Source organism: Macaca fascicularis, chromosome 3 (assembly GCF_037993035.2).
Source record: "Macaca fascicularis isolate 582-1 chromosome 3, T2T-MFA8v1.1".
NCBI lineage: Eukaryota > Metazoa > Chordata > Mammalia > Primates > Cercopithecidae > Macaca > Macaca fascicularis.
This window is the reverse complement of record NC_088377.1, coordinates 827,315-839,539: the sequence shown is the minus strand read 5'-3', so window position 1 is coordinate 839,539 and position 12,225 is coordinate 827,315. Positions and strand designations below refer to the sequence as shown.

Sequence of the window (12,225 nt, the reverse complement as noted above, 5' to 3'; positions counted from 1 at the left end):
TGATAAGCTGCACCTACAAAAAGTCATGCTGCCCTTCCTTTAAGTGACAGCTTTTTAGGAAAAAAAAAAAAGTCATGCTGGAAACTGGAAACTGCTGTAAGTGATTATCAGAAATGCATGGTTTGACCGGGCATGCATGTCTAGTCAGGAGTTCGAGACCAGCCTGGCCAACATGGTGAAACCGCATCTCTACTAAAAATACAAACATATTAGCTGGGCATGGTGGAGCATGTCTGTAATCCCAGCTACTAGGGAGGCTGAGGCAGGAGAATTTCTTGAACCCAGGAGGCAGAGATTGCAGTGAGCCAAGATCATGCCACCGAACTCCAACCTGGGCAACAAAGTGAGATTCTGTCTCAAAACAAAAGGAATGCATAGTTTACTACAGCCACTTAAATGCCTTGAGAAAAAAGTTATTGCTTATACATTTATATGTCAAGTGGAACTGCACTCAACTGCAGTGGGATTCAGGACAAGTTAGATGAGCAAGGAGATTTGCTACTACAATCCTGTGAGGCAGGCGGCGACCCGCCACAGGGCGCCAGCCTGCGTGTGTCCCACAGAGCAGGCACTCTGTGCAAGGACAGAAGTTCTGCTGTCCTAAGTGAGCAGCCTCCCCTGGATCTCCTGTAGCTGCAGCTGAAAGGCCTACACCAGCTATAACAACTGTGTGATGAGATTCTCCCATAGAAAATGCCAAGTAGAAACAAGAAAAAAAGGCCAGCCCCAAAGGAAGGCTTTCTCAGCAACCTTGGCCCTAGGGTATGTGAGAACAAGACAGGACAGAATCACTGCTGTCCACCATCTCTACAGCTGACAGGTACCAGTGTCAGAAAATTCTCTCTTCTGGCTGCAACCACCAGCCCCACACAGACCCACCTCCTCATAGCCCATGCTGGCTGGAGGGGCAGAGCCCCTGCCCTCCACCCCCAGCCATCCCGGGCAACTGGCTTTGTCTCCTCACCACTCTCCACAGTCTTGCACCCTGACTCATGTGTCACTGCAGGGCGCTATTTCCTGGTCCTTCCCAAATAAGGTCATTAGGAGGGACCGATCCCACCTTTTATTCAGGAGGCTGCTAGCACCAGCCCTCCCTGCGGCCTTGCCAAGAGGAGAGTGCTGAAAGGGTGCATCCTCTGTGCTCGGGCTGACTTCACCATCACCTGGTTTCTTCTCCTTCAGGGAAAAGGGTTTCTTATTGGGGCCTGTGGACACAGGAGGTAGAAAAGAGTTTATGCAATCATAGATCACCTGGTACTGGACTTTTTCACTCTGTTTCTGAGAAAGTAATATTATTTTCATTGTCACAGGAGGTTAGAGAAGAGCCCAAGGAAATAACTGTGAGATGCAAATCCACTCAGAGCCAGCCTCCCCCACTGGCTGGGGAAAGGGCTCATGCTCAAAGGGTTTGGACCAAGAGCATGAGAAACTGAAAAGAGGGCCGTGCACAATGGCTCATGCCTGTAATCCCAAGATCAGACTGGGCAACATAGCAAGATCTCATCTTTATTAAATAAATAAATAAATAAATAAATAAATTTAAAAAAATAATTTTTTTAAAAAGTGAAAAGAATAATTGAAAACTCACTTATTTTCTTCCTGTGCCAAAAGATAGCCATGTCTTTATGCAAACTTTTCCCCTTCTTTCTGGCCAGGGCTGCAGATGCCTGGAAAACAGTCCACAACCACCAAGTGTGAGTACATCAGGAAACCAAAGGAAATGGGATTGAAAACTCAAATGCAGTAAGCACAACAGACCATTCAAAGGCACCAGGAGCTGGCGTCCTTTGCACGACAGTGATTCCTCCACCCACACGTCTGCTGCTTGCATGGTCTCTGGCTGTGGCAGCAGCAGGATTCATCTCCCTTACCTGTCTCACCAGCATGTATTTGCTCTTCCCTCTTTTCTTTTGTTTTTTTTTGAGACAGAGTCTCGCTCTGTTACCCAGGCTGGAGTACGGTGGCGAGATCTTGGCTCACTGCAAGCTCCGCCTCCCGGGTTCATGCGTTCTCCTGCCTCAGTCTCCTGAGTAGCTGGGACTACAGGCGCCCGCCACCCATTCCCAGCTAATTTTTTGTATTTTTAGTAGAGACAAGGTTTCACCGTGTTAGCCAGGATGGTCTCCATCTCCTGACCTCGTGATCCGCCCGCCTCGGCCCCCCAAAGTGCTGGGATTACAGGCATGAGCCACCGCGCCCAGCCCCTTTTTTTTAATTAACAACTTTGCTTCATAGAACTCACAAACTTGGCCTTGTTGGCATTTGGTGAGATGATTCTCACCAGCTGATCACATATACAGAAACAGTAAGTTTGCCAAGTCACAATTAAGCACAAAAGGGAGCTGCAGAATAACACACACAGGATGCCACTTACTACAGAAAACACACACAAAACCAATCACATGTTAGTCTCCCTGTAGATACACTCATAAAAATGTCTAGAAAAGGCAGGGCACCGTGGCTTATGCCTGTAATCCCAGCACTTTGGGAGACCCAGGCAGGCAGATCACGAGGTCAGGAGATCAAGACCATACTGGCTAACATGGTGAAACCGTCTCTACCAAAAACACAAAAAATTAGCCGGGTGTGGTGACAGGTGTCTGTAGTCCCAGCTACTCAGGAGGCTGAAGCAGGAGAATGGCATGAGCCCGGGAGGTGGAGCTTGCAGTGAGTGGAGATGGTGCCACTGCACTCCAGCCTGGGCGACAGAACAAGACTCCGTCTCAAAAAAAAAAAAAAAAAGTCTAGAAAAATACCCACCACACTAGTTAACCTGGACTACTCCTAAATAACAGGAGAGATAAGGATGTTCAGTTTTGTCTGTATCAACGAATTGTTTATAAAGGCAATGTATTTAAATATTAGTTATGTCATAAAATATTTAAGGTTCAGCTGGGAGAATGAGCACACTGCAATACGCAAAAAATAACTTTAAAAACAAAAGGGGGGCTGGGCACGGGGGCTCATGCCTGTTATCCTAGCACTTTGGGAAGTGGAGGTGGGAGGATCACTTGAGCCCAGGAGTTTAGGACCAGCCTGGGCCACATAGTTAAACTTCATCTCAAAAAAATAATAATAATAATAATAGTAATAAATAATAAAAACAAGGCCAGGCATGGTGGCTCATGCCTGTAATCCCAGCACTTTGGGAGACCAAGGTGCATAGATCACTGAGGTCAGGAGTTCAAGACCAGCCTGGCTAACGTGATGAAACCCCATCTTCACTAAAAACACAAAAATTAGCCAGGCGTGGTGGTGCGCACACAATCCCAGCTACTTGGGAGGCTGAGGGAAGAGAATCGCTTGACCAAAAAGGTGAAGGTTGAAGTGAGCCAAGATTGTGCCACTACACTACAGCCTGGGTGACAAAGCGAGGCCCTGTCTCAAAAACAACAACAACAACAAAAATGAGAGCCGGCACAATGACTCAGATCTGTAATCCCAACACTTTGGGAGGCTAAGGCAGGAGGATAGCTTGAGGCCAGGAGCTCAAGACCAGCCTGAGCAACATAGTGAGACCATGTCTCTACAAACGCAAAAATAAAAACAATTTTTTTAATTTAAAAAATTAAAACTAAAAACAAATTAGGATTACCATATGACCTAGCAATTCCAACCCTAAGAATATACCCCAAAAAATTGAAAGCAGGGACTCAGATAGTTATACGACAATGAACATTATTCACAATAGCCAAAAAGTAGAAACAACCCATGTCTGCCAACAGATTAATCAACAAAACGTAGTCCATCCACTCAAAGGAGTATCACCCACTTTATAAATTTCTACTTTATAAATTTCTCTAGAACATAATTTTGTCTATGAGAATACTCAGAAAAAACAGTGAAGATATAAAGCTATACAACATGAGCAGTCCACACTCACTGCACCCTAGAAAATATTATGCACTTGAGACTCCATCTCAAAAACAATAAATAAATAAAAAGAAAGTCTGATGCATACATTTAAAGTCAGGATACAAACCCAGTGCTTCAAAGCAGTTATCTCTAGAGGATAGGATGACAAGGGGAATTTCACTTTTTCTTTTTTGAGACGGAGTCTGGCTCTGTCACCCAGGCTGGAGTTCAGTGGCACGAACTTGGCTCACTGCAACCTCCGCCTCCCGGGTTCAAGCGATTCACCCACCTCAGACTCCTGAGTAGGTGGGACTACAGGCGCCCGCCACCACACCTGGCTAGTTTTTTGTATTTTTAGTAGCGACGGGGTTTCACCGTGTTAGCCAGGACGATCTTGATCTCCTGACCTCATCATCAGCCCACCTTGGCCTCCCAAAGCGCTGGGATTACAGGCGTGAGCCACCGCGCCCGGCCAATTTCACTTTTTCTGTATTGTTTGAAGGTTTACAGTGATCATGTACTATGACCAAAAAAAACAAAACAAAACCCAAAAAACTCAAGTTCCAAAAGTACTATGTGGTTAGAGCCTTTCGGAAGAATTTCTGAATTCCTAAAGCCTTTAAGAAGAATTTCACTTCATGGGAACAACTCTCCCAGCATTTCTAAAGTACTGCATTCTGTAGGGACTTGGAACACTCCAAATTATGAAATAAATAGTGCTCTCCCAGCCGATGCTAATAAGGTATTTGAGTACTTTCCCTACATTACAGTAAGCAAACAACTGATGGACCAAAAAAAAAAAAAAAAAAAAAAAAAGGTTTTAAAGTGACAAGGTTCAAATCTAGGGTAATAAATGGCAAGATGGGAGCACTCACATGATCAAAGAAATGTACCACTGCCAGCTTTTTGCTGCGCCTGGTAAAGACGCGCTGCACTTTAGCAATTTTGCCGAAATGGTTCTCCAGAATGGTCCTGTCGTTGAGGTAGTCGGGGATGTTCTTGCACTGGATGGCTGTGACTTCAGAGGGACACAAGCCCCCAAGACTGTCTGTGCTCTCGCTTCTGTTACTCGGACGCACCGGAGTTCCTCTTAGAGAATCTAGGGGTTCAGAGAGTGGACACTTAAACCATCAGATGTTTCCGACAACAAGAGGCACCAACTGTGTAAAAGCAGAGGAAATTTTCACAGATTTAAGACCTGCTCCATATGACATGTTAGAATCCCTAATGTTTATGGGAGATTTATGTGAAAAATCAAGCTAACCCCCCAGAGAAACGTATTGACAACCTGCCAGCAGGATTTACTCTACGTTCTACATTTTCAGAGCTCACCTTCTTTCTTCTCTCTACTTTCAGTTTCTTCCTCTTTATTCACACCTGGCATCCGGGAAGGTGCCAGGACAGACTGACTCCCTCCTGGGATAGCCATGTGGTCACTTTCTCCAGACTCAACAAATCCAATTTCCTTTTTGGCCTCCTTGTTGCCCAGACGACATACTTCCTTATTGCTTTTGAAAACATCCTGTATCGTCCGACCAAATAAAGTACCTCCCCGGGGTCGATTCAGGCGGACAGGTCGTTTGTCCGGAGGATGATCACCCCGGGACAGAGGATCCAAATCTTCTGCTGTCTCGTGGCCATGTCTCCTTGGGGAGCGATCCTGATCCTCCTTCCTTTTCATTCCTTTCATTAGGCTGGGAAGTGGTTCCACCTGGGAAACAGTTTCTTCACACCCCTGCCTGACACCTGCTTTGCTAGCCTGGAAAGGTTCGCCCAAAACCGCAGATGACACAGGGAAGCTGCTGAAGCTATTACTAGAACTTCCAAATATTGACTTAGGTCCTCTCTTCTCTTCCTCTACATTTTGGTTTGACAAAGCAGGGGTAAAGGCAGATAATGAATTATTACTACTAACAGGTTTTGAAAAGGTAAAATTTGAATTGGTAGCTGAACTACTTGTTACTTGAGGAAAAGAGAATGGGGCCAGGCCTCCAGGTGCACTACTAATTGGGTGGGAAAACGTGAAAAACCCAGAAGCAATTTGGCTCTGGGTTTTCTCTGGCTCAGATTCAGCCCCCAGTATTGGTTTGAACACTGCATTTTCCAGAGGTTTAAAGCTGAATTCTGTTTTCCCAAAACCAGAGTTCACTATTTCTCCAGCTTCTTGTCCAAAAGCAGAGGTGCTTGGGAAAGCCCCAACACTGGTGGGTGATTTAAAACTAAATCCTGGGTTTCCCAGCACAGATGAACTTGAAGGCCCAGAGGTAGCCACAAAGGTGGAAGTGTGCTCAAGACCAGAAAAGGGTCCAACACTTGAGGATTGGGTGAACCCTAATGTTTGCACTGAAGAGGAATGACTTACTCCGGAAGACGCTGGAAAGCTGGACACCTGTGAAAATCCCGAGCTCTTCCCAGATAAGGTACTGTTTTGTCCAAAAAGAGAAGGTTGACCAAATCGAAATGGCGACTTAGATGGAAGTGTTCCTACATTACTAGAAGACGCTGAAAAAGCACTAGGCTGCTGCCCACTGAAAGGATTAGTTGGGTTCATCTTCTGTTCCAATTATTAGAAGGTAATAAGTATTACGTGTGCAAAATTAACTGGCTTCCTGAAACAGCCCCGTAGCACTAGGGAGCTCCCCTTCGTCTTCAGAACACGCTGAAAGACAAAAATTCAGATCATCACAGCTATGTTCTGCTACAAGACTAAGAAAAGAATTTTTGAACACTGTCACACTAAAAGATAACTATTTCAAAGGCAGGCAAAGGGCTATTATTTTCCGAGAGCCAACAGGTTATTTTGTTGGAGGGTGGAGTAGAGAGTGGTACAAATAATTACTTTGTTACAGAGATTTAAAGCGTGATCCCTTTAAGATTAAAAGAAAAGAAAGCCGAATAAGAAAAGAAAGCCGACTCCTTTTACTGAGTTAGTAAATTCATGAAAAACCTCCATTGGTAGTAAGAAGATAAATGCTGTTCCACCTTACAGCTTAGAGACGAATTTCTCCTGTCTTCCTCCAATCTCTACAGCCGGAGAATTCAGCGTAACGCTGCCTGGCTTCCCTCGGAGCGGCTGGAGCGCTAACCACTGTCTCACATTCCTTTATCGCGCCCTGGCGACCACCCTCGAGCCGGCTGGAAGGGCGAGGGCGCTGCCACGGAGCTGCGGCCTCTCGGCGGGGACGGCGTGCCGGGGAGCCTAATCTTCCACCCAGCACAGCCCGAAACGGCGGAGGCCGCGCGGTGGGCCCGGGCCGGCCTGGTCACTGTACTGCCCCGGGCTCGCCAGGGGCCGCCGGCGCCGCAACGCTCCGTTAGCGACGATGTGGAGGCCCGGGCGCGCGGACGTGCGCGGGGGAAGGAAACGGCGCCCCCGGCGCCGGCCCAGCCCCCACGCTCACCGTCTAGCCGCAGGACCCCGAGGCCCGCGCTGCCCTCGGGCCCCTCGGAAGGACTAGAGGCGCAAACACAGGCCGCTGCCGCGATACTCAGCGCTGCCCTCCGCGGGCAGGAAACGCCGCGGACCGACTTCCGGTTCGCTCGGCACTACCGTGTTCCGCCCCGCCCGCTGCGATCCGGTTCCGCTCTCCCCAACCGGCTCGGCGGCGGGGCTTCCGGTCGGGAGGGTCCGCCCGCTGTCGCGCCTTTTGCCGGGTCCAGACATCGGTACGTCTGGGCGGGTTTCTAGTCTCCCAAGCGAGAGCGTCGCATTCACCCCCGTCGGTCTGCGGGCGCCCCAGACCCCAGAGGACCTGGCCCCAGCGCTTACCTGTGTCCCCCATTCTGTGCTCCCCATTCCAGCCCGTTCCCTCCTCCGCCGCGTCCCTCCCCGGCCGCGTCCCTCCCCCGCACCCCGCCGCGTTCTCGCGCGCCTCGCCCCGCGCGCACAGTGCACCTGTCCCTTCTCTGGGAACCGCTCCTTCCGCTCCGCCCTCCTGGAGTCCCGGCCTGATTCCGCGGCGTCCTTCCATAGCCCCTCGTTGTTGCATCCTCCTTGTGGTAAATGTAAATTACCTTAAGATTTTTCAATCAGTTCCACCAAATAAAGTGATTTGATTGCGTGTGCATGTGTATTTTTACAGAATGTGTTATCACTTGTACTGATTGGTCTTCTCTTACACCTTAACCCCAGGTTCCGTTGCAAACATTTTTAAAGGGCTGGTTATTCTTCGTGAAATGAGTTTGGTGATTAGAAACCTGCAGCGAGTCATCCCCATCAGGAGAGCGCCACTTCGCAGTAAGATCGAGATTGTAAGGAGGATTTTAGGAGTGCAGAAATTTGACCTGGGGATCATCTGTGTTGACAACAAGAATATTCAGCACATTAATAGAATCTACAGAGGTAGAAACGTCCCAACCGATGTGCTTTCTTTTCCATTTCATGAGGTAAAAAAAAAAAAGCGTTCCTCTTGTCTAGCCTACCTTCCCAGAGTAAATTTCCTGTCTTTTTTTTTTTCTTTAATTAAGACGGAGTCTTGCTCTGTCACCCAGGCTGGAGTGCAGTGGTGCGATCTCGGCTCACTGCAACCTCCCTGCCTGCTTCAAGTGATTCTTTTGCCCCAGCCTCCCCAGTAGGTGGGACTACAGATGTGGGCCACCACACCTGGCTATTTTTTTTTTTTTTTTTTTTTTTGAGACGGAGTCTTGCTGTGTCGCCCAGGCTGGAATGCAGTGGCGCGATCTCGGCTCACTGCAAGCTCCGCCTTCCGGGTTTACGCCATTCTCCTGCCTCAGCCTCCCAGTAACTGGGACTACAGGCGCCCGCCACCGCGCCCGGCTAGTTTTTTGTATTTGTAGTAGAGACGGGGTTTCACCGTGTTAGCCAGGATGGTCTCGATCTCCTGACCTCGTGATCCGCCCACCTTGGCCTCCCAAAGTGGGTTAATTTTTTTGGGGGGGGTATTTTTAGTAGAGACAGAAGTTTCACCATGTTGGCCAGGCTGCTCTTGAACTCCTGACCTCAGGTGATCTGCCTGCCTCGGCCTCCCAGAGTGTTGGGATTACAGGCGTGAGCCACGGCGCCCAGCCTAAATTTCCTGTATTAATTATATTATAGGCTAGGCTCTGTGGCGCATATAAGTATATATATTACAGACATGATTTTTAATTTTAATTTTGAAAATTTCCAAATATACACAAAAGTAGAGAGAGCAGTATATTCAGCCTCCACTGATCGATGGCCGTCACCCAGAGGCCACAATTACACCGGTAAGCCAGCAGAAAAAGAAAGGTAACAGCCGGGCGTGATGGCTCATGCTGATAATCCCAGCACTTTGGGAGCCCAAGGCAGGTGGATCACCTGAGGTCAGGAGTTCGAGATCAGCCTGGCCAACATGGTGAAACTCTGCCTCTACTAAAAACACAAAAAATTAGCTGGGTGTGTGGGGGGAGGGGCGCAGTGTGCCTGTAATCCTAGCTACCTGGGAGGCTGAGGCAGGAGAATCGCTTGAACCCCTGAGGTGGAGGTTGCAGTGAGCCGAGATCGCACCATTGCACTCCAGCCTGGGCAACAAGAGGGAAACTCTGTCTCAGAAAAAAAAAAAAAGAAAAGAAAAAGGTGACTAGCAGCCACCCCCTTCCCCTCCTAATGCTCTCAGTGAATTAAAAGAGAGAAGCAAAGTGCTTCTGCAATATTTTTGCGATTTTAAGCGGGATTCGTTAATGAATATGTGCACATTGGAAAAATCAAAACAACACTGAAAGTAACAGACTGGGGTAAATATTTCCAACAGACTCGATGTGATAGCAGTCAGGTTATTATCTACATTCTGTACGTGACTTCATTCAAGGCTTCCCACATTGTAGCAGCAGGAATTGGAGCAATCCTTTGGGAAAGCAACTTGGCAAATCTACTCCAAGAGCATTTCAAACAGACGTATCCTTTAGTCCAGTAGTGACACACCCAAGACAATAAACCAAAAGACAGAAGAGGCAGGGTACAGTGGCTCACGCCTGTAATCCCAGCACTTTGGGAGGCCGAGGTGGGTGGGTCATGATGTCAGAAGTTCGAGACCATCCTGGCCAACATGGTGAAACCCCGTCTCTACTAAAAATACAAAAAAAGTTAGCTGGGCTTGGTGGCACGTGCCTGTAATCCCAGCTACTCGGGAGGCTGAGGCAGGAAAATCGCTTGAACCAGGGAGTCGGAGGTTGCAGTGAACTGAGATCCGACCACTGCACTCCAGCCTGGCAACAGAGAGAGACTCTGTCTCAAAGGAAAAAAAAAAAAAAAAGAAAATGCTGAATCATGTAAAAATGTCTTAAAATGTTAATTTATTGGCTGGGCCTATAATCCTAGCACTTTGGGAAGCTAAGGTGGGAGGATCACTTGAGCCCAGGAGTTCAAGACCAGTCTGGGCAACATAGTCAAACCTTGTTTCTACAAAAAATAAAAACAACAATTAGCTGGGCATGGTGGTGTGCAAACCTGTAGTCCCAGCTACTCAGGAGGCTGAGGTGAGAGGATCGCCTGAGCTCAAGAAACTGAGGCTGCAGTCAGCCAAGATTGCACCTCTGCACTCCATCCACCCTGGGCCGCAGAGTGAGACCCTGTCCCAAAAAAAGAAAAGTTACTGTTTTCTGTAATAGGAAAATAAAAGGAGCACCCTAAATATCCAGCCATAGGTGACTGACTTAGTGTGAACAGTCCTTAACTAAGTGGGCTGGTCTTTATAGTCTTTATGTGGAAAATGTGAAAGACTCTTTAGGACAAAATACCAAGTAGAAAGAACAGAAATATACAATCGTGTTCATGTGATGGTTTAACTCTGTAGAGGTTGTGGATCTGTGTGATTCTGCATTGGGAGGGATAAAAGAAATGAAAAGCCATATGACAAGGTGATATCAACCTAAACAACAAACAGGTTTTTAAAGAAAAGGATGTTTATTTGGGATAGAGCATTGCAGTGAAAATACACATACCACATGCCATAGTAGACTGTGCATATTCAAGGAGGTAAAGGAAGGCAAAGGTTTTTTTTTTTCTTTTCTTTTTTTTTTTTTGAGACGGAATCTTGCTCTGTCTGTCACCCAGGCTGGAGTGCAATCTCGGCTCACTGCAACCTCCACCTCTCAGGTTCAAGCGATTCTCCTGCCTCAGCCTCCTGAGTAGCTGGGATTACAGGCGCCCGCCATCACATCTGGCTAATTTTTTTTTTTTTTTTTTTTTTGTATTTTTAGTAAAGTCAGGGTTTCACCATGTTGGCCAAGCTGGTCTAGAACTCCTGACCTCAGGTGATCTACCCGCCTCTGCCTTCCAAAGTGTTGGGATTATAGGCGTGGGTCACTGAGCCCGGCCTGGCAAAGGTTTTTAAAGGAAAAAATAATTGTTTTGAGATAATGGTCCTTGGTTACAAAGATCAATAACAAGGTTAATGCCCGTCCAAGGTTGGACAGGCAGTTGCTAGGCTGATTATCCTTGCAGAAGTTCTGTGTGTGTGTAAGGTTGTCAGGTTGTCATAGCCTTTGTGCAAGGTTGCATTGTGTGTGTGTGTGTGTGTAAAGTTGTTATAGCCTTTGTGCAAGGTTGCATTTTGTGTTTGTGTAAGGTTGTCATGGCCTTTGTTGCAGTTTTTGCAGTCTTTACTGACAGTTTTTGTTATCAGGTATGAAAGTATGAGAATCCTCTCTTCATAGCTTTCCCTAGTTCTATTTGTCAGGTTTTTTGATTTGTTTGTATAACCCTAATGGCTCTATTTTGATTCTGACAACTTCCTTTTTTTTTTTTTTTTTTTTTTGAGACGGAGTCTTGCTCTGTCAGCCAGACTGGAGTGCAATGGCGCAGTGTAGGGGCTCACTGCAACCTCTGCCTCCCGGGTTCAAGCGATTCTCCTGCCTCAGCCTCCCGAGTAGCTGGGTTAAGGCATGTGCCATCACACTGGCTAATTTTTGTATTTTTAGTAGAGACGGGGTTTCACCATGTTGGTCAGGCTGGTGTCAAACCCCTGACCTCGTGATCTGCCCACCTCGGCCTCCCAAAGTGCTGAGATTACAGGTATGAACCACCACGCCTGGCTATTCTGATGATTTTCACAATGGAAACAATTCAGGGCACTTGTGTACAGTTGGCTGGGCAACCCACCCTGCCACAGACCCAGCTGCTACCCTGGCCTTAGACATGCAGCTTTCAAGTGATTTGGGTGGCTGGCACAGTGGCTCACGCCTGTAATCCCAGCACTCAGGGAGGCCGAGGCAGGCAGACCACCTGAGGTCAGGAGTTCGAGACTAGCCTGACCCATGAAACCCCATCTCTACTAAAAAATACAAAAATTAGGCCAGGCGCGGTGGCTCATGCCTATAATCCCAGCAGTTTGGGAGGCCAAGGCGGGTGGATCACCTGAGGTCGGGAGTTTGAGACCAGCCTGACCAACA

General features: G+C 47.6%; 2 protein-coding genes across 23 annotated transcripts in view; one reads left to right on the top strand and one right to left on the bottom strand.

Annotated features, from left to right (window-relative positions):
- Positions 1 to 7,703, bottom strand: part of MCM3AP (minichromosome maintenance complex component 3 associated protein) — a 53,002-nt gene extending 45,299 nt beyond the window's left edge. For 4 of the 8 annotated variants that reach the window (XR_006696552.3, XR_012431847.1, XM_005548479.4 and 1 more), the window contains exons 1-5: positions 6,838 to 7,376; positions 5,188 to 6,514; positions 4,731 to 4,954; positions 1,589 to 1,667; positions 1,061 to 1,205 (exon numbers count right to left, since the gene is read on the bottom strand). Coding sequence is in view for 4 of the 8 variants with exons in the window: in XM_005548479.4 (XP_005548536.3) it covers positions 1,061 to 1,205; positions 1,589 to 1,667; positions 4,731 to 4,954; positions 5,188 to 6,406 (1,667 nt within the window). In the remaining 4 variants the exon portion in view is untranslated. Of the gene's footprint in view, positions 1 to 1,060; positions 1,206 to 1,588; positions 1,668 to 4,730; positions 4,955 to 5,187; positions 6,515 to 6,837; positions 7,377 to 7,624 lie in introns of those variants that run through there. The other 4 variants (XM_005548482.5, XM_005548480.4, XM_005548481.4 and 1 more) reach the window with 4 other exon arrangements.
- YBEY (ybeY metalloendoribonuclease) overlaps positions 7,463 to 12,225 on the top strand; it is a 14,151-nt gene continuing 9,388 nt past the window's right edge. For 10 of the 15 annotated variants that reach the window (XR_010585173.2, XM_065540929.1, XM_065540927.1 and 7 more), the window contains exons 1-2: positions 7,463 to 7,521; positions 7,988 to 8,241. Coding sequence is in view for 13 of the 15 variants with exons in the window: in XM_065540929.1 (XP_065397001.1) it covers positions 8,032 to 8,241 (210 nt within the window). In the remaining 2 variants the exon portion in view is untranslated. Of the gene's footprint in view, positions 7,855 to 7,987; positions 8,242 to 12,225 lie in introns of all 15 variants that reach the window. The other 5 variants (XR_012431857.1, XM_005548485.4, XM_045387801.3 and 2 more) reach the window with 3 other exon arrangements.